Below are 22,367 nucleotides of genomic sequence, written 5' to 3' on the forward strand. Positions count from 1 at the left end.
ACTTTCTGGCTTAGTACTTGTGGGAATGAAACCCAAATTTCAAAAATGGATGCAGGTTTTTTTATTAAGAAAATGTGCTACATGTCTTTAAAGTTTGAGGGATTTAGAAAGAGGAAATGGCCTCCCCTCCCCATGGTTTTGTGGACATTTTGCTGCGATCTTTGTTGCATGTGTTATGTGACTATGTTATGTGACACAGAGGATTATTGCGTGCACCAAGCAGTAATGTAAAAAAGCATCCCTGCTTTTAAATCAGTTCTTTGGCCCTCAGGTCTTTCTTGCAAATGGGGTTTGAGTATATGTTGGCCTTTGTTTTAGAGTAGTTATCTGACAAAGTTGTTCTGTGTGATAAAAAAAATGCTAAGATCCGCTCAGGTTTTCCAGTTCTTGAGCTTTGGTTTCCCCTTGTGACACGTTTGCAAGGCACTTTGAGGGTAAAGCCATTCAGTTTCATACCAAGTTGATTGTTACCGTTGCTTCAGTGTCTGGGGAGCTGTCCTGTGCTCTTGCTGACCAGGTGCTACAGGATCAGTTGTAGATTTTGCAGCTTAGTATGGACAAAACTTGAAGGTGTTTGTCCAACCTCCTATGCTCTCAATCCTTACCCTTCCTAGCTAGTTAGATCTTGATGGAGTGTGTTCGAGTGTGTAATGCTTCTTTGCATGAGGCAGTGGCCTCCACTTTATTTAAACAGAAAATGCTGCGTCTGCTCCTAACCCCCCCTCCCAAACACCTGCACCTAGAGGTTTTGCACATCTATAGCTAAGTAGTCTATTTTGAAAAGATGGTGTACACCCAACTTCAGGCACTCTGGATGAAACTTATTTATTCAATAAGGTATCTGGGCCAGGTTTTGAACCAAAACTGCCTCAGTCGCCTTGATGGATAACCTCTATTTGAAGACAGATAGGTTGAGTGCTATTCTGTTGTTCCTTCTGGATTTCTCAGTGGCTTTTGATACCACAGACCATGGTATCTTGCTGGGCTGTCTCTGTTGGGTTGAGAGATGGAGGCACAGTGACACAGTTGTTCCACTCCTACCAGCTTTTGGTTTCAGATAATAGCATTGGGGAACAGCTACTTGATCCCATGGCAGTTGTGGTCTGGGGTCAGTCCAGGTTCCATTTTGCTCCCCTCCTTGCTATTTAACATCTATAAAAAGCTGCTAGGTGAGATCATCAGGAGATTAGTGTAGGGTGCCATCAACATGCTCATGACACCCAGTGTTACCTGCCCCTTGACATCTGAATCAGATGTCATGTGAGTCCTGGACAGGTCACCAGATGTAGCAGTAGGATGAATTTAAGGCCCGTACTTAAGGCTGAATCCTGACAAAACTGAGACTCTAGTTGGTGGCTCCAGGATCTGGAAATTAGGCAGCCCCATTTTGAACAGGGTTGTACTTCCCTTAAAGAGCAGGTATGTAGCTTGAAGATGCTCCTGGATCCATCACTGGAGGCATAGATGACCTTGTTGACTAGTAATGCCTTCCGCAAGCTCTTACTGGTTTAAGTACAGTTGTTGCAACATTCTGGATGTGGAACTATACTTGAAGACTGTCCAGAAACTGCAATTTGTGCAGAATGCAGCCATTCAATTATTGAGTGAATTGACTTACTGGGACCAGCAGGAGGCCCTGGAGCACTGACTTAAATTGTACTGTGGCTTTGTTTTTGTGGTACTCCACCCTGCGATCAATATGAGGAAGGACAGGTGGCTTAGAAATACTTTAGAAAATAAATTAATAATGCTTTTAATAATTGGTTATGTTTGAATATAGTTTGGCCAGTCTCAGCACAATAGTTGAAGATTGCATTGACTTAGGACTCACGATCAATTGCTTAACTGACAATTTCGTTTCTCAGAAGTTGGAAAAAGGAACAAAGGGATCATGGACTTGGTTCTCACCAACAGGGAAGAACTGATTGATGAAGTGGAATAACTAGGAACCCTGGGAGGAAATGATTATGTCTTCTTGGGGTTTATTATATAGAGGCAAGGGAAAGCTTGAGTGTAGTTGGACATGCACTCTGGACTTTAAGAAGGCCAATTTCAAAAAACTTAGGGAGCTACTGGGTGAGATCCCATGGTCAGAAATACTCAAAAAGAAGGGAATCCAAGATGGATGAGAGGTTGTTTTAAAGGTGAAATATTCAAGGCACAAATGCAGACAGTTCCAACAAGAAAGAAGAGTGGGGGTCATCTAAAGAAACCACTGTGGTTGCATAAGGAGCTTACAGATGAACTGAGATTGAAGACAGGCATATATTAAAAATGGAAGAAAGGGAAAATCATGAAGGAACAGTATACATGAGTAGCCAACAGTTGCAGGTAGGTCAGACTGGCCAAAGCTCAAAATGAGCTCAGGCTTGCAAGAGAGGTTAAAATTTAGAAGTTTTTTTCGGCTGTGTTCAGAGTAAGAGGAAGAACAAGCAAGTAGTAGGTCCTCTGCATGGAGAAGATGGAGAAATGCTATTGGGTAGCAGAGAGGTGGAACTGTTCAACACCTATTTTGCCTCTTTCCTCACTAAAAGGAAATCAGTGCCCAAAAATAACAGAATAAACAATGCAAGGAGGAACCTGAAGTGCAAGATAGGAAAAGAGATGGTAAGGGAATTCCTAGCTATTTTTAATGAATTCAGATCTCCAGGGACTGATGACCTGCACCCAAAAGTACTAAGGGAGCTTATGGGTGTAATCTCAGATGCTCTGTCTATAATCTTTGAGTGTTCTTTGAGAATAGGTCCTTGCAGATCGGAGGTGGACAAATGTTGTCTCCATCTTTAAAAGGGGGGAGGGGAAGTACCAGGTAACTACTGACTGATCAACGACGTCAATATTGGGAAAGGTCCTAGAACAGATAATTAAACAGTCAGTCTATGTGCGCTTAGAAAAGGACGCTGTGATTACTAAGACCCAGCATGGGTTTCTCAAAAGCAAGTCATGCCAGATGACTCATTTCTTTTGCTTGATAGAGTTACAAGCTTGGGGGATCAGGGGAATGCTGTGAACATAGAGTGTCTTGATTTCACTAAGGCTTTTGACAAAGTCTCCTGTGATATTCTTGTGGAGAAGCTGGTAAAATGTGGGCTGGATGAAGTAACTGTTAGGTGGATTTGTAAACCCAAAGAGTGTTCCCTAATGGTTCCTCATTATCCTGGAAAAAGTGACAAGTGGGGTGTCACAGGGTTGTGTCCTGGGCTCATTGTTGTTCAACATATTTATAAATGACTTGGATGAAGGGTTTGAAGCTATGCTCATTAAATTTGCAGATGATACCAAATTGGGAGGCGTGGCTAATACTGTGGAAGACAGAATTTGGATTAAACCTTAATATATTGGAGAACTGGGCCAAAACTAGCAAAATGAATTTCAATAGGGAGAAATGTAAGGTTCTACACTAATCTAGGAAGAACTAGCTGCACAAATATAAGCTGAAGGACAGTAGTACATGTGAAAAGGCTTGCCAGTAATACATGTGAAAAAGAGCTAGATGTCTTTGTAGACCTCATGTTAAGCAAAATGATGCAACAGTGTGTTGCAGCAGCCAAAAAAAGCTCATGATATTTTAGGCTGCATCAACATAAGTTCTTGTGTCCAGATCAAGGGAAGTCATAGTACTGTTCTATTTTGCCATGGTCAGACCTCACCTGTAGTACTGTGTCCAGTTCCGGGCATCACAATTTAATAAGGTTTTTTCAAACTGGAATGTTTGCAGAGGATGACCAAGATGATCAAGGGTCTAGAAACCAAGCCTTATGAGGAATTGTTGAGGGAGTTTGGTATGTTTAGCCTGGAGAAGAGGAAATATGATAGCCTTCTTCAAATATCTAAAAGGATATCACATGGAAGATTGAGCAAGCTTGATTTCTCCTGCTCCAAAGGGTAGGACCCAAACTATTGGATTCAATTTACAGGAAAGGAGATTCGAACTCAACAACTAGAAGAACTTTCTAATGATTAGAACTGTCAGACAGTGAAATGAACTCCTTCGGAAGATTTTGGACTCTCCTTCCTTGGTGGTCTTAAAGCAGAAGTTGAACGGCCACCTGTCAGATGTTTTAGTTGAGATTCCTGAATTGCAGGAGGTTAGACTAGATGACCCTTGGGATTCCTTCCAACTCTGCAGTCTACGATTTTGTGATTTTATGCTTGTCAAATCAACTATTACTTGCCCAAGTTTCTCTGCTGTCTTTCTGATCTGTTTATCCTCATATTTTCCAGTTCCCAACACTGTGAGAACTGCATTTAACACTCTGTACATGTTCAGAAATGGAGGCTTGCATTATTACACATAATGTACTTTTTATTCTTAAAGCACACAAAAAGTCTTCAGGTTATGTTATCAAATAAAACTCTGACACAGACTATAATTAAAAGGTTTGGAGAAATGGAATGCTCACTTAACACAAATTTCATGCCTCTTTCTCTCTCTTCCCTCATTGTGTATTCAGGCTGAACAGAAGGCTTTCCTCCCCCATCAGCCCTCTCTCTTTACTTGCACATTCTTGAAGCTTTAATCTGCCACTGTTCATCCTGAGAAACATCCAATTGTGCATGTGGAACCCAACTCCTTTTCCCAGTTTCCCTGTATGAAAGACTTGAGATTGCTAACCTGTAGGTTCTCTTGTCCTAGGACAACAGGGAATCATTTCTGACTTTTCTTAAGTCCATTTAGTATTAAAAATGCTCATATGTGGTAGCACTTTGCTGATCAGGTGAATGATACTAGCAAATCCACAGGCATAATGCTTCCTTTAGAGATCCCTGTCAGTAAGCAATGATCAACCAGTGTTGAACAAAGATTGTTTTTCTCACCACCAGAAAAATGTCCACAAGTGCAATATTGGGCAGTCAAGTGAATGGCTGCCATTCTATGGAGATTGCTAAGGGGGACATCAAAGCAACTATTCGAATGAGGACTTTACCTGCTTATCTACCAATGCTTATATATATAACTGAACCTTGGTTCTGTTTCTTGGACATGCTAGAATACAATGAGAACTTGAGAACTGCCTTTCCTTCATATATGAATTATTGCAACATGAGTTTGCCGAGAATAATCCACAGGCTGTTGGTAATTTTGGATTTCATGTATATAATTTCCTTTTGATATTTGCTGAAATTCAGTTAGGTTCCCCACAGAAGATTATGAAATACATGATTCTGTGACCTCATGAGTTATCTACATGAAAAGAATTGCATTATCAACTGTCAGGCATCCCCCAAAGAATTCTGGAAGATGTAGAAAAGTAATGATTCTTAGTCTTATTACATTTCCAAGGATTTCCTTGCTGTAGTGAATTGCTATTCAGTTAGTTTGTCTGTGGTATAGATACACCATTAATATCTTGAATAGTGTAAATTGTGTATGAGAAGCAGTGTGAGGTACTTGCATAAACTCTAGCTACGGTTTCAGGTTTGTCTTTTGTATTCTTGCTGTTTCATAATAATAGACAAATCCCTTAATTCAGCTGTAGAGAACTTGTTTGGTCCAGTGAGCCAGATCTTTTATCTCTCCCCACCTTGTGAACCAACTTTGACAGGTGGCAGGACTACCCACTTTTCAACTTTCTGATGTCATAATGATGTCAAGTGGTTATCACCCACTTGTCAGAGTTGCCCAGCAAGGTGAGAATTGATAGTGACAACAGGATTGAGACCCCACCCATTAGCTAATGGGCGCTGGAGTTAAATTCTGTTTTCTGCAAGGTTTGTGTGCGTGAGAGAGTTCACCACCTGGGCACCTGAACCAAGGAAGAGTTAATTTCCCGTGCATCAGCTGATGCATAGGGAATCCAGTCCTGCTTTCTGACACCTGATGTCACATATGATCTCCAAAGTGATACAGATGGTTTTGCTTTGTGGGAAATGACCAAATGCAGGTCAAATAGGAAGACCTTTCGGTCCAAATTCATTGCATAAGCCAGAGGTTCCCCCACACCTAGACAGATTCTAATTATTCAATTAACATTTTGTGTCCCTTTCCTTCTTAAGATGTATTATTTTAGTCATATAGGATGATGCCTAACATTCATTACAGTAACTTAAGTTTATCATTTTAAATGTGTCTACTCTGAATATTTGGATGGATATTGCCTGCAAGAATTTGTTATCTTTTTGCTTTATTATTCCCCAAAACAATAACTGTAAGTCTAAAAAACAATTATTTTAAAGCAACCAATTTAGGCCTAATTTCATTTTTAAAAATCCGTTTCATATAGATTGTATTCTATTCAGATTGTTATATACGTAAATTCTTGGCTTTTGAAAAGTACTTCAACTATGCTTTTTAAAAAATAAAGGAAAGGAAAGCATTTGGGTTTCCCATAACATTATGAGTATGGATGGAGGGATTTAGATATCCTAGATGCCTGTGTCATGATGAACAGATTTCGATTGAAAACTATCCTCACCAAATAGTTCGAGTAAATGCAATTTAATGTTATGCCTTTCAACTAACAAGAGTTAATTTCATCAGATGACTTGAGCTAAGAGACATAATGTGCTTCATAATGACTGTGTAGAAATGATGAGCAATAAAAAAATACTGATAGGAAAGTAAAAGAACTATCAACACTGTTTATATTGTGTTGTTATTTTGCTCAGAGTATAAGTATGCAACCAGTTTTGAGAATGTGTGTATGTGTTGAATCAAACTCCTAAATTATGGCAGTACATAAAAACAGCTACTCTTCATTTATCCTTCTATTATTCCTAGCAATTCAGTTTTGATTTAAGATTTTAGGCTGATGTGTTGTGGATTTATCACTGTAAATATCTGTTAAATAACATGTTTGGGTGAGGTTGTGATCTACATTGGACTGCTGAAGACATATTTTCTTTCATTCAAGATTCCATTGAACACAATGGAACTTACTTCTGAGTAAACATGCGTAGGATTATCTATTGAAACCCATTGTAGAAATAAGCACTCCCCTTTCCTGTTTTGGGAATGAATACCCCCTTTAAGTGTAGTAAAGCATTTAACTGGCACTGATAATCAGAGTCTCCATTTAACCAAAGATGGAACTTAGCATTAACCCATGGTTTCTGGACCTTGATTAAATAGAAAACCTGGTGAACATTTTTCCTAAAACACAGATAACCAGGAAAGAGGACTTTGTGCTCCAGAGAAGAGGGGTGGGAGGAGGAAGACCACTTCCCATGGTTAGATCTTGTCCTGTTAACTATGTTGATCAAGGTTTATCATTATATCTGGAGTCAGCAAATAACCTTGTTATAACTACTAAAATTTTGAGTTTGTTTTCTAAAAAATATTCTTTCTGTTGCAGCATTATCTGCATACCAGAGGTACTACAGTTTACAATCTGACTACTGGAAGGTATGTATAAGTTATACTTCTAAAAAGTCATATTGTTTCAAACAGTACTCCAGTTTTTATACATAGTAGATTATATGTATCAATGCCACAATATTTTGCTATATTGTTTGTCTACACTGTTGTTTACCATAGCTCAAACTTCAGTGATGGTATTATGTAGCTGGCTGTGCCTGCTTTTTGTTTTTGCTTGTTTCAGGTCTGAAGTGTTCAGCATTAGATAACCTAAGACTGCTGCTAAAATTTACTGGGCAGCATTTTCTTAAACCATCTTCTTTTCTGCGTTCATTGTTGTTGTACAGTGTATTATTCTTTACCAAGTTAACTTGCAGTTATTTTCCTTCATAGAGGGTCAACCAATTTTGGATGGCCTTGGTGGTATGGTCCCTGATTTTAGACAGCATCTTCAGAACACAGGATAGGGTCAATGATAAATTGAAGTACTCATGCTGTCCTTCTCCACCTTAGAACTGGCAAGGGGCAGCAGATGGGTGTTGGGATTTTCTGCTTGTCTGGTGATTGACACTTCAACTACCCAGTGTGGACACAGGTTTCTGCCTGTGTCATAGAAGTTAGCTCCTAGGCTTCGACCCCCACAGTAAAATATATATTTATTAAAGCATTTCTATTTTTTGCCTCAATATTAGGCATTCAGGGTGTCTCAAAACACAATTAAAATTTGTTTGATCATATATACAATCATATATACTCAGAATCATTCAGTTATGTTGGAGCTTTAAATTACTGGATTGTGTATGTTTGAATTTTAAGATACCAGCTCCACTTAAGTCACAATGGTGATGAATACACCTATCTTCTGCAGTGGTTCTGGTTTTGAGGTGATTTTAAAAAAATGGGTTGATATGATCTGCCACTCTGAATAAAGAAAACAGTAACTACTGTGGCGCATGGTGCACAAAATATTAATGCTAGATTTGGCTTAACAGGTTAAGACTTTTTGCATTCTTATTGAATAGAGCTTATAAATTGATTTATTTTAATTTTGCCTGCACGTTTGTGATTTTGGAAGAAGTTACATTTTTAAAAGCTGCATTTGCAAGACAGGGAAAGAACATGAAAAGAGGGGTGTCATTAGGTGTTGATGCCAATAAAATATGTACTTTGTTTTGGTTCTTCATTAATTTCACCCCTCCCTCCATAGTTTCTGCTGGAAAATGGCTGCCTCAAACCAGCAAAGCACAAACAAGCAAGGAACTAAGAAAATAGGCTGTTGGTATAAGTGACTGCAGAGCTTATAGTAGAGTTTCGTGGAGATAAGTGAATTTTTGGATGGTGGGACCTTCATATCCACTTAGAGCATTGGTGCTTTCTTTGGTTTCCACTGTTACGTTGTAAAGTAACAGTGTAAGGTGAAATGACATTTGTTCCTTCCAAATTTAGGAGTTCCACATTACTTGGAGATTAGCCTCCAGTACCCCATTCATTGAGTGTACTACACGTATATAACTAAGTGAACAGAGGTATTGGAGGTGTATCTCAAAGTATTGAATGGCATATTTTGCAGTGAGAATTGGCACTTGGCAACGAAGCAGACATTGACCATAAGTAAAGTATCCTTCTAAAATTCAAAGTTTGCTCTACAGGGTAATATCTGCTGTTAGTCATATTTGGAGTAGACCCATAGGAATTTGTGGATTTAAGTAACTTGTCCGTTGATTTCAGTTGGTGTACTCACAGTATGACTTAGTTGGATATTGCCTGTAATACTTCTTACCTAGAAGTATTTGATTTGGAGGACTTTGAAATGTCGCAGCTATTATCTTAGGCCAGGTGTGGGGAACCTTTGGCCCTCCAGATGTTGCAGAACTACAAGTCCCATCATCCATAGCCACTGACCATGCTTGCTAGGGCTGATGAGAGTTGTAGTTCAGCAAAATCTAGAGGGTCAGCGGTTCCCCACCTTCGCCTTATGCAGCCATGTTGTACAACTAAATTGAAATTGCAAGATGAAGTCTGCATTAAAAATAATGGGATTACTGTGAATTTTTGGTTCATTCCACTTATATGTATTACTTCAGAATGTACCGATTAGAAATGCCAACGATAGGTAGTGGGATCTCATCAAATTTTGTAAAATTAACTGTTCATGCAGAGCTTGTAGAAATAGTGTATGCTGCCCATAAATCTGTCTAAGCCTGTAAATTGTGAATGTAACTCTGATTTAAAGACTCCTTTTAGAATACACATCTTTACACTCCATAAAACTGAGCAGGTGTTTTCTAGGTGTTTTGTACTTAACTAGAATTTCCAGAGACACACTGTACTTCAAAACATATTTTTCCACACATTTAAGAGCTTTATTAAAATATACTCATGATACTGAAAACTAGGTGGGCTATGTATTTCATAAGCCATTTCTTTTTAGCATTATCTTCCATTCAGGATGATGATCAGTATGACTTGTACTTTGGCCTGATCTATCAGTGGCACCACACTTCCTACATCTCTTGCAAACTGGGTGAAGATAATGGGAAAGCATTTCTCTTCTCATGGATATCCCCTCAGGCAACAGATGTTGAAATGCAGTCACATTATTATGTTGCTTTCAGTGCCTTCATCCTCAGAAGGAGATACTGTTCTAATTTATAGTATTTACATGTGGGGTATGCATCTGATATATTTTGTAACAATATAGCAATAATTGAGGCTCTTTCTGGGCTTCTCTCCCTTATCATATTCAAAATGCACAATATATAATTAGTTAAACATATTGGTTGCTTTTCTAAGAAAAGTAGCTCAGAGACTCACATCACATACTTGGTGGTCTTAGGAAAGTGCCCATTCCGACCTGTGAAAAGGTTTCAGTATCTGATAATGATACAATCAATTTTGCACAGTGCAAGGGAGAGCTGTACTGTTTATCATCGTGGTTCTTACACATTCCCTTAGAGTAAAACTGTTTATATATGAATCTGGATGGAACATCTTATGCAATAAAAATCTTCCAGGTAGCAGTCTCACTTGAGTGCCTAGAGAAATAATTAAGAATCCATTCTCCAGAGATAGTTGAGAATTCAGTGTTGTATTATTCTGCTGCTAATTATGTCATTCTATAAACACACAAAAGTGACTGTAGCAGTTGATCAAAATTGATTTGGTTCAAAAATACTTGAAGGGTAAAAGAGAAATACAGGAAAGAGACTTGGGAACTTCAAAATCTTTTCATAATGTATATTGCTGTAACTCATGTATCTCTTGTATGACCCCCCCCACCTACATGTATTCTACTCAACAGTGTATATGCGCGGCGCCAGGAAAGAAAGAGAATCATATTAGGAAATTGAGGGGGGAAATTGGGAGAGTCCTAGTGGTTCACGACGAGACTCTTTCTGGAGCCCAAAGAGGGTGAGGGTGGAGGAAGTCCCGAAGAGACCTGACATGTTGCAGGTCTTTGTTTAGGCTGCTCAGCGTCCCTGTGTGACAGCTGACGCATGGGGTAGAGGGGTAGTGTAGCCGCCTTCCAGCACATCCTCCAGCCAGCCCCAGAGCTTCAACTCTAGATATTTTGAATTGGGTATTTAGAGGCTTTTTTAGAGGGTGCTCCCCATTTTACTCAATTTCACTTGGGGGGGGGGCAGAACCAGATAAGTGGTAAGCTTCAAGATTGATTAAGATTTCAAGAATGTTTATCTGTGCAACCTGAAAATGCACTTACGTAGTCAGTTTGAAAGCAGTTGTAGTAATTTATTATTACAGCACCTATCCACTGGATGCTTCCCGATTTCTTTCTCCATCAATACTTTATTTTGTCTTGATGACTTAGCTTTGGGGGATTCCTTACACAATTAGTAGGAACGCACCCCCCCCCCGGGTGTTCATATTGGCAGAAGATATGGAGCATTCATTGCTTCTATAAATCCTTGCATGGGCTCTTTAAGTTTTATATCAGAGGAAATAGTTTTGCTTATTGTATGCCCACATGACCTCTTTTGCTGAACCATGTATGTGTGGAAGTGGTAACAAAGTGTCCTGAATTGCAGCTGGAACTTGTTGAAATAGGGCTTAACCTCTTTTGGGCTTTATAGATGCTGTAAAACTGATTTTAATAGGATGTCTTCTTATTGTTACAAATCTCCAGGATTTAGAATGAGAAGAGTTGAAAATTTGTATAACACACTTTTCTTGAATAATACCTACCCTGGTTTAAATTTCATGACCATGATTCTGAACTAAATAACACTTTACCATGGTAACACTTTAAGAATTCTGTTGAATATGTAATGAATATTGCACATATTCATTACATATTGACAGAGGCTCTCAATTGTACCTCTTTATAATACCCAGGATATTTTTATGCTATAGAGAAATACAGACTGATATATTCGAAACACCGCTCATCTTCGGCAGCCAAAGAGTGCAAAGATGTAGAGCATGAGACTCTTCATTTCAGGGTCGTGGGTTTGAGACCCAAATTAGGCAACAGATTCCTGTATTGCAGGGGGTTGGACTAGATCACGGTCCCTTCCAACTCTACAATCCTATGAATCTTTGAATCTATTTTGTTCTAGAAAGAAGTACGATAATACAAAGCTAGTTCAACAACCATTGTAATCTTATCTTTATCTCTGTTGTTGTTAGTTTAATGATGTATGGAAAGGCAGAGTATAACATCTTTATAATAAATAACAAAAGCATTATGAGGTACTGCAGTGCATTCAATATAACCTACAACTACTGAAATTTTAACTGGGACTGGCTATATGGAATACATCTCACAAGTGGTATTTTTTGCCAGTTTGTTTCAGAACACAATTCAAAGTGCTCTGCCCATATTCTTCATTCATCTGAGAACCTCTTTCACCAGTAGCACCTGTCATCTGAAGATAAATGGCTGCTGACCAGTGAAGGCCACCTTGGTCATGCTGTAGCTACTGTGATTTTCTTCTTGATTTTATTGTTTTGAAATTGTATGCAACCTTTACAGTCCTGTTATTGAAGTGTGGCTCATGAATTCATGTAAATAAAATTTGTTGCTTGAATAGAACTGATATCAATTATATGAAAAACCATCCCATTATTTAATTATACTGATTTATATCAGAAGCTGTTGAGTCAAGTAGAGCGTTGTTTGGCTGAATTTTTGTTGGAGTTACTAAATTGGGGGATGTTTCCTGGTCTTCTCTGTACCCCTCCTCAGGTCTGACTTACACTTACTCTTTACATGTTTCATTCTATCCTGGTCTCAGTATCAGGAGAGCGAGAATGAAGGTGGATAGAGCAGTAGCTGATTAAGGAAGTGGAGATTAAGTAAAAATGGATGGTTCTCCCAATGGAGTGATGGTAGGGAGTTCACTGATGATGCAGAATTATTCAAGCTGATTAAAACAAAAAGAGATATGTGAGGCACTCTGAAAGCATCTTTCCAAAGTAGGTAAAGCGGAATTAAAAATGGTAAATGTGATTCAGTGTAAGCAAGTGTCAAGTGATGTGCATTATGCCTTTCAATACCAGTTATTGGGACTCATATGTTGGGAGAGCATTGTTGCACTTATTCCTGCTTCCTGTCTACCCATAGGCATCTGCTTGGCCACTGTTTAGACTGCTCCAGCAGGCTGCTCTCATGTTCTTATGACAGCTGCTGTTAGTGCTGAGCAGTAGATACAGAGTTCTGTAAATGACAGGTTGTCATGCTTGACCCTCTGAATCTTCTGTTTTTAAACACTTAGGTGAGGTGTTAGGAGACTGGAAAGATGAGCTGTTGCTTTTAAAAGCAAATTGTGCTGTTCTTCTTAACCTTCTTCTTTTGTCTCACAACTTCTTTGTCTTATATCTGTCTATGGATATATGTCTCTTCTCTCTAGTGTTCTCTGTTGTTTGTTTCCTGCATCCACATCAACCCTGGTGTTTGTTTTAGTTCATCCACCCATTGCATAAATGGGTCTCCATACTACCACTGCTTTATATCTTTGGCCTGACTCATTAAAAAGGAAGTGTGCAATATTCAATATAGTATAGTTGCGTTAACTCACTTCTAATCTTCAGCTTATGTTGGAGGGTCAGAGAACACTGGTTGTCGAACTATGTGCAGCCCTTTCTTGGGTGGTTGAGAGTACGTGTTACTTTGAGATGCATAAACTTGTAGGGAGGGTAATGCTGTTTCTGGAGTCAGAGCTAAAGACATTTTCTTCTAGTTACAATTGCCAAAACAACTTTGCTTTCCATAGAAGCTGCAATGGCTGAGTAAATACAGAGGGTGGAATTCAACTTGTGAGATAGAATGATCCCACCCTCTCCTACTGACCCTGTTCTGGGAGATCTCCTGCCCTCCTCCCTAGCCAAATATGCAAGGGCAGTAGGGGAATCCCCATTTTGCAAGCAGAAGTCCTTCCACAGGAAGGTCAATATGGTACTTAGTTTCCTTCTTTAGGGCAGTTTGAGCACTTGGAGAAGGGCATTCATTGATGATCTTAGGTTTTGTGTGAGAGCCAGTGAAGGTGATAAAGTACTGGCAATATGTCTGTAGCATGTGGTTCCAGTTGGCACACAATATAGCTGCAAGAGTACTAACTGGCTTCCAGGCAGTTTTCAGTGGAGACATTGGAACAATAATTAAATAATGGTGCCACGAGGAAGGTCCATGAAAGGTGTATAAGCAAAGTATGGCTATTCCAGAGTACATACCTAGTCAACAGAGAGAATACTTAAGATAATAAAACAGTGTGTCGTTTAACCTTGAGATTCTTCCATTTGACTGCAATTCTTTCCTGTATCTTGCGGGTGTCTCTTGTCACCCCACAGTTTTTAAACATATGCTCTGTCTAAGGAAAGCAGGCCACTAGATTGCAAGTTGGATTATGACAGCAGTTTGTCATTGTTTCAATTTAAATGAATGAGAAATGCTATTGATCTATCAATTCACATGCTCCATTATTTCAGTAATGTAGCAATACTGTAAAATTTGCGAATATGAGTAACATTTTATTCTGATCACCATTCATTCTGCCAAGCAGTGCCTGAAATATCATTTTGTACTACAGTACAGTTTTTGATACTTTCCTAGAAAAATGCAGGCATTCATTTATGTCTGTCAGTTAAAAATGTGTTTTCTTTTACAGAATGCTGCCTTTTTGTATGGCCTTGGCTTGGTCTACTTCCATTATAATGCATTTCAGTGGTAAGTGGATGAGCATACTTTCTACTTCTAACATCTTGTTGCATCATGTGTTGTAGTTTCAAAAGTTCTGGGTATTAAATCTTCAAGTGAGTGACTTGGTTTACTGACCTTACATGTTACAGAGGGAGACAAACAAAATCCATTCACTTCCCAATGTCTTCATTCCCTAAGAAGATGTATTGTCGTGGGGAAAGCATATGAGCAATTTGACCAAAATGGTAGAATTACCGTATGTTCTGGTGTATAAGACGACCTTTTAACCCAGGAAAATCTTCTCAAAAGTCGGGGGTCGTCTTATATGCCGGGTATGATTGTGGCCGATGCGGAGTCACCTGTTGGGAAGGAGGAGAGTGAGTCGGTGAGCGCAGCCTGCTGCTTTGCTGGAGGGCCGATCGAGGCTCGATCGCCTTGCCTCGGGCTGCTGCTGTGATGGCAGAGGCAGCGGAGGGGTGTGCGCTCTGCCCCTGGTGGCGCTTGGCGGGCTTTAGGTTGGGGGGCTCCGGCCTGTGCCTGCTCCTCGCCTTGCAGCTTTGGGCCCATCTCCCTCGCTCCAAGGAGCGGCGAGCAAAGCGGCGTTGGGAGTCGGGGCCCGTGCTGTCCGCGGTCTGCGGCGGGGCTCGAGGGCGCGGGGCTTTTCTTGATGCACAGACTTGCCGCCTTGTCCCAAACCACAAACGTGACAAGAGGGGCACGGAGTGCACGGGAAGCCCGCTGGGGTCGCCAGCAGCCCCAGCTGCTGGCCAGTCCCCGCCCCCTCCTCTCCACCCCCACCCCACCCCATGAGGAGGACCAGAAACGGGAGGCGGGGGGGGGGTTTCGAGGCTTGACTTTCATTTCCCAGCCGACAGTCATTGCTCTGCCGGCCGCTCTCCTTTCTCTCCCCACACCCCCGCAACTTCCCCTCCCGTCCCGTCTGAAGAGACGCTTGGCGAGTGCCAAAAACACCTTCACCACCTCCAGCCCAGCATTGGGGGGCACTGCTCCAAGGGTCTGGCTGCCACCAAGGATGGAGGAGGGATGAGGCAAGCGGGGCTTTGAAGTCTTCCCCTCCGCCCGCCCCTCCCCCCCGATCCTCCTGTGAGACTGCGGTGTGAGGCTCCTGCGAGAGCTGCAGTGTGCGTACAGGGATGAAAAGACTGGCTGCCTCTAGTTGATTGTAGGCGGGGGTGGTCTTATATGGCGAGTATATCCCAAACTCTATATTTTAACTGGAAAAGTTGGGGGTCGTCTTATACGCCCAGTCGTCTTATATGCCGGAAAATACAGTATGTTCCTAGCATTATAAAATCTACCATTTAGTTGTAAGTGAATATTTTAATTGCTATAGCAACCAATTAATATGCACATTTTTATCAGAATACATGAATTAGAAAATAGGAAACTTGATTTAAATCTTTCTCTTCTTGATGATGTGGACACTTAAGGCCTGCTATTCATTTGTTACTAGTACAGTGGTACCTCGGGTTAAGTACTTAATTCGTTCCGGAGGTCCATTCTTAACCTGAAACTGTTCTTACCCCGAAGCACCACTTTAGCTAATGGAGCCTTCTGCTGCCGCCACGCTGCCAGAGCACAATTTCTGTTCCTATCCTGAAGCAAAGTTCTTAACCTGAAGCACTATTTCTGGTTTAGGGGAGTCTGTAACCTGAAGCGTATGTAACCTGAGGTACCACTGTATTTAATAATATATTCAACAGATTATTATTCTAAAATTAAAATATTAAAAAGTCTAAAATGGTTTTTAAACTCAATGAACCAATGTAAACACTCTGTTTGTAAGTATATTACCGCTATTCAATATTTTATTACTTAAGGTGTCTTAGAGGAATAGAGGTACATGTTTTAATTTTATATCTGGGTATGACTGTGAATTGTCAGAATTCCTTTGCACTTTCTTTCTGAGTCATTTTCTTCAAGGGATAATGAGTTGGTCTTCTCAGATGCCCTTTAAGAATATTCTGGATTAAACATTTCAGTGTGTGTTCTTTCCCCCCAGGGCAATTAAAGCATTTCGGGAGGTGCTTTATGTTGATCCCAGCTTTTGCCGCGCCAAGGAAATTCATTTACGACTTGGGCTTATGTTCAAAGTGAACACAGATTTTGAGTCCAGTTTTAAGGTAAGTGTCTCCCTTTTAAATGATAGCTAACATTTTCTTCATATTGGACATGATTTTCATTGCACTACAAGAGAGTGTATTAGTTTCCTTCACTTTCATTTCACCTGTTCCGTTATTACTTGGCACCTGGGTTTCTGCCTCGGAATGAGACCAGGAGTTTGCTATCAGCTAGGATCTATCTTGCATTTCATGGAGATCCTGCTTCAAATTAAATGTGAGATATTGCAAGTTTAGCTTTTAAACTCTCTATGCACATGGAACTATGGGAGGGTGTGTCCAAGTCCTATTTCATCATATATAGAGTTTTGAGAGCCACATAATGACTGTATAGACTTAGATAAAGTATTTTGACTTATAGAAACCTTGTGTAAGATTTATCATATTGAGAAGGTGTTCATGACTTGTATGAGGTACATTTTAAAGGGTTTTTTATTACTGGAAGGTGAGCATGACTGATTTTCCAGCAGTTTATATTGAACCTGTCTATCATATATTTTGTAATATAAGGATTATTAAAGTATGACAAGTCCGCATATAAAGTAAAATGTACCATAAAAGGTATTAAATATGACTATCCTAATCATTAAAATGAAACTGTACAATATTTTCATTGAAAGTCTACTTTGTGGCATTTTTGCAGTCTTTTGTGGGGAAGTGTGTATGTGCAGGACAGCTCTGTGGATTGATGTTGTGTTGTGCAGACCCATTTTCCTTTTCCTTCATATTGGGTTGTTGGGCAGGGCCTCCCATCCACCGCAGAATGAGCACCTCAGCAGTTCACTGCTTTCTCTCTCTCCAAATGAATAATTTCTGGCGAGCTATTTTTCGTTTCCTTTCCCCCCGGTAATTATTCTCTCTTATCTATCACAAGTGGTTCAAGTTAAGCTTTGTGGAGGCCTGCCCATACCTCAAGTATGGGAAACCCTTTAAACTGGGTGGAAAATCCAACTCCTGTATGCGCCAGTTGCCTATGACTTAAAAAGTATTTTGAGAACTGCTCTCAAAGCTGGAGATGGGGCAGTTACGCAGTAGTACAGTTGCATTTGTATGTAGCCTATTGGGGAGAGAAGCACAACGTTGGCAAGTGTTCAGTCTGCTGACTTCTTACCTGAATAACCAGAAGTGATTATATTGCACAATTAAAAGTTGCTTCCTGGGAAAAGTAATGTCTGCAAGGGACTTCACTATGTCCATAATAAGTCCACTGCTGTTGGCTGCTTTGTAGGGATGGTGTATGAGAATAACTTTGTGAGACCCTGAGTGTTGGGGGCACAGTGTGAGGATAAGAGACATGGAATAAAGAAAGATGTAGCATTAAAAGCTAGAGCAGGGGTTGCCAGTAGCAGATTCGGTGCCCATCTCAAAAAAAGGCAAACACATTTAAAAGAACAGAAAAACACAGACCACAAAATGATCCAGCCATGCCCCTTCTCACCCCCCACCAAAAAAATAAAATATAAAATCAATAGGAAAAGGCAGTTACATCAGCTACCAGCACACTTAACTCACAGAGAGAAGTTCTTTGTACTTCTCCTCATAATGGAAATGAGGTAGGTGTCCAGTCTGGCATGCAGTTAGCATTCAGTGCAGGACAGACCAAGCCAATGCAAACAGGAACTGAGCAGGAAGACAAAATAAAGTCTCGTATACTGTAGATTTTTAAAGGGGATCTTTACTGAGATGTTTTGTGGGCACCATAGGAGAAACTGTCAGGCATGTTGGTGTCCATGGGTGTCATGTTGGCAACTCCTGAGCTAGAGCATGGAGTTAGCAAACTTCTTTCACCTGAAACTCTTGCCTCTCGTAAAAAAAATTAATTCTCTTTTGCTGGCACTTAATAACCACCAGTGTTCAACAAAACTATTATCCAAGTGCTCTACTACATTGTCATTATATGCATGGAATTTTGCAAGTATGGGGAAAATATATGGTCTAGCATGTGGTCATTTGGACCAGGCCTGTTTTATTCATATTATGCAAATTAAGTACTTTGTTCAACTTCTTTTGTCTTGCTTATGTAGTCGATTATTCTGTTTGGATTGTGCAGCGTAGAGTGAAAGAGAGCGCTTACGCCTTACAAGCCTCCTTTCTTTTAGAAAGATGAATTAATTCCGATTTTGAAGGACTCTGGAGAGCAAACTAATGAGTTGACTTAGCAGCGCGTGCTGCACGTCCTCCCACCCTTACTCTCAACATGCCTGTCAGATGGAGCCTTGGCTACTTGCCAGCACTTTGATTACGCAAGGCTTTCTGTGTCCTAGTTATCTCAACAAAAGACATTTCTCAGCATCACACCTAGGTCATACAGTTAGAAAAGACAGCTCTAAGAGTTATACTCAGCTGGGTTAATGCTGTCCTATGGTAAGTTCATGTCAGAATTGTCAGGTTTCTAATGATGGCTTGACTTGTGTAACATAGACTTTTAAACTACCTATTATGAAATTTTGCAGCAGTTTAGGGATGAAAAATATAATAAAATTACAGTTTCAGAATATCTATAGTTTATGTGTATGTAAAAATCAAAAGGTTTTCCAGTAACTTTTCTGATATTTCTTCTTCTTTTAAGTACTACTGTGTGTCATTTTGAAGCCTCTTGATATAAAATAAAATCCTGAAGAAATAGACTGTGTAGTCCTGAGTGAATTGTTAAACATGTGTAATGCCATAGGAGACTGCTTCTCTGTGTGGTAGTAGCTTTGTAGACACACAAACACTGAATTTACAATTCTTTGTAAAGGTCACGTCATTGACTTTTACCACAATCACATCAGCAGCAAAGGGCTCTGAAGAAGTCTCCTGATTAATTGCACAATCATAATTCCATACAAATCAAAAGTATGTCATTGACTTGCTGCTGTGCTTAAAAAGATGCCACCACGTTTAAACATTCAGATTAGTGCCTTGTAGGTAAATCCTCTTACTCGTGATTTGACTTTCTGTAGACTGATGTCTGCCTTGAGGTATTGTATGTCGTCTCTGAACTGCAGTGGCCTCTCCTGCATAATAACTATTTCACACAGCAGCAGCCAGCTTCAGTACTGCAATATTTGTACGAGGTGCAGATGTTTGGTAGCTTCGGCTTGCTGCAGAGATTTGGAGCTGGATATTTAATGTGATGTATTTGTTGCTTATAGTGCTAGAGACGGTAAACTGTTAGCCTTTTGACAAAAAAAGCTTTCTTTTTCTACATAGCTGTTTTTTATTGAATACTTCAGAAAGGAATTTCTGTGTTTAATTTGTAGGGCAGATATGCAGGATTGTTCAAGATGAATAGGTGGTTCATGTATGAGCTTTAGTAATTAAATGTGCAGCTTTCTGACATATGCTTTCTTTATTATTTTTGCATTACCTATCTTCATGTTCTGGGTCATCGACATAGCTTTTCATGTGCTATGCTAAATGGTCCTGGCAAATGTTATGTTTTGTATTTTTTGATATGCTGCTGTTCTGAAATTGTGCAGAATATAGTGGTACTGTAGAAAGACTTCAGTATTGTTAAATATATTGAAGCTGAAATTTAGAAATAATGATTTTGTTTGCATTTCATTAGTATCTCCCACTGTCATCTCTTAACACTGAACATTTGTTATTTATATGCAGCTTTTAAACAGCTTTATTTGATACTGACAGATCTGCAGTGCCCTTTTGGGTGGTTTCTCTTTCTCTCTCTCCTTTTTATATGAGGTGCCAATAATCTCTGTAATTGGTTTTTGTTTTTGTTTTTTGTATTTTTGTAAGGCCTCTAGCTGCAGGCTTGCTTATTTCTGAATCTGAAAAGCTGTATGGTGGTCTTTTTGAATAGGTTTTGTTTAATACAGTTTTCAGAAATTATATCTCTATCGACATCCTTAAATCTTTCCAAGCATAAATAGTATTGCAGCCATTATAGTTCTTGAGCCTTGGAAAAGGGTAGCTTATGCACAATGAGTCAATTTTATAATTTGCAAGTTAGAGATATCATACAATTTTTTCTTAGAAATAATTCCAAGCCGTTTAGTTTGGTTATTTTTTGTTTAGAAGAGAAATAAAATAAAGCTGTTTGTGCATCAACAAAACTGACTTTTTTTTTTAAGACTGTAAATGCATGCATTGGTCGCTCTAGCACTAGTTTTTATAGTTCATCTTGCATTGTGATGCCATTGGAGTTCTTGGTTTGCTTGTTTAGTTGATTACCTTGATTAATGAACACTCGTAATTTTTTTGAATGAGAAATGCTTGTTTAAAAACATTACTGCCACCCTGGTATGGTGATGTTTCATTTATATGATGAGGGTGAAGGCATGTTTACAGTATGAAGTATCGTTCTGTTATGACATTGTGATAAAGTGGGTGAGTATCAGTTACTTACCCTGAACCTTGCTTTTTTGCATAATTAATTGCTCCTATTTTTCTTTTGATTTGTGTTCAAGGTAACAGCATACAGTTAGTTAAATTGTGCTAACAAAATTAGATACCACTATGTAGTTTTATTAATAGTCTAAAATGTTAGCAGTAGCAAATTTACTTCTGAAAATCCTGAATGTTTCAATGAGGGAAAAATAAGTGCAAAATACATAACACTTTTTGAATTAATAGGTCTTTTGAATGATTTCATGGGCTTTTCATATGTTTATGTGTCTATAAAAAAGGGTCCTCAAGTTGATCTACAGTTGTGTATTATGAATGGCCTACCATTAACTTCTGTAAAGGAAATGCTTCATATGTGCTCAGGGTTTTTTCATTGTGTACATGGAGTTTTTCCATATTTTTAGAATCATGAAACTCAGTATTAGTGTTGCCAGTAGGCAAACCTTTTGTTCAGAAATGTGATATCCCATCAGGGAGGACGAAAACTTTAGAGATCAAAGTTTTCTGTCTCCAGTGGGCTATAGCTGTTGTTGGGATCCTCAAGGAGGGATCATGTCACCTGAAACCTCAGAGCACTGTACTGAATGCTGCTGAGGTACCGGATCTAATTCAGGGATTTATTGTTAGCATATGAAGTCGAAATGACTTGGGACTCAAGTACCTGAGAGCCTTTCACAGTAACATCTAACTGTGCATTACAATCAGCAGGGGAAGCCCCACTTGTCCCATCTGTTGGAGTGGTTGGTAGGATGGTGACAGGGTATTCTGTCATGTGACAAGGCACCTTGATGCTTGTAATCTAGCTGGCACTCAAAATAGAAAAATTGTGGTAATGGTTAAATACATTTTTTATTTCTCTAGTGTTTTGGATCTGAGCTGAACTTGATATTTGTTGGATAATTAGTGCTACCAGGCAGAGGGCCTTCTCAGTAGTGGTGCCCGCTACCAGATGTCAAAGGCAAAAACAACTGCCAGACTTTTAGGAGACATCTGAAGGCAGCCCTGTTTAGAGAAGCTTTTAATATCTGAAGGACTATTGTATTTTAATATTTTGTTGGAAGCCGCCCAGAGTGGCTGGAGAAACCCAGCCAGATGGGCAGGGTATAAATAAAAAAAGTTGTTGTTGTTGTTGATTGTAATTTTTGAGTTAGAATTTTAGAGTTGAGTGGGACTGCTAGGGTCATCTAGTCCAACCCCCTGCAATGCAGGAATCTCAGCTAAAGCATCCAAGACAGATGGTCATCCAACCTCTGCTTAAAAACCTCCAAGGAAGGAGAGTCCACCATCTCCCAAGGGAGACCTGTTCCACTGTTAAACAGCTCTTACTGTCAGAAAGTTTTCCCAGATGTTTAGTTGGAATCTCCTTTCTTGCAACTTTAGTAAGCTCGGATGCAGTTTATTATGATAGTTTTTATGATAGTTT

General features: G+C 39.6%; 1 protein-coding gene across 3 annotated transcripts in view; it reads left to right on the forward strand.

Annotated features, from left to right (window-relative positions):
- The window catches only part of KDM6A (lysine demethylase 6A), a 104,921-nt gene that overhangs the window by 24,693 nt on the left and 57,861 nt on the right, over window positions 1–22,367 (forward strand). For all 3 annotated transcript variants that reach the window (XM_081197155.1, XM_081197153.1, XM_081197154.1), the window contains exons 4-6: window positions 7,296–7,345; window positions 14,422–14,480; window positions 16,477–16,597. In XM_081197155.1, the coding sequence (XP_081053281.1) occupies window positions 7,296–7,345; window positions 14,422–14,480; window positions 16,477–16,597 (230 nt within the window). The remainder of the gene's footprint in view (window positions 1–7,295; window positions 7,346–14,421; window positions 14,481–16,476; window positions 16,598–22,367) is intronic.

The sequence above is a fragment of the Podarcis bocagei genome, assembly GCF_964188305.1.
Source record: "Podarcis bocagei genome assembly, chromosome: 6".
Classification (NCBI taxonomy): Eukaryota; Metazoa; Chordata; class Lepidosauria; order Squamata; family Lacertidae; genus Podarcis; species Podarcis bocagei.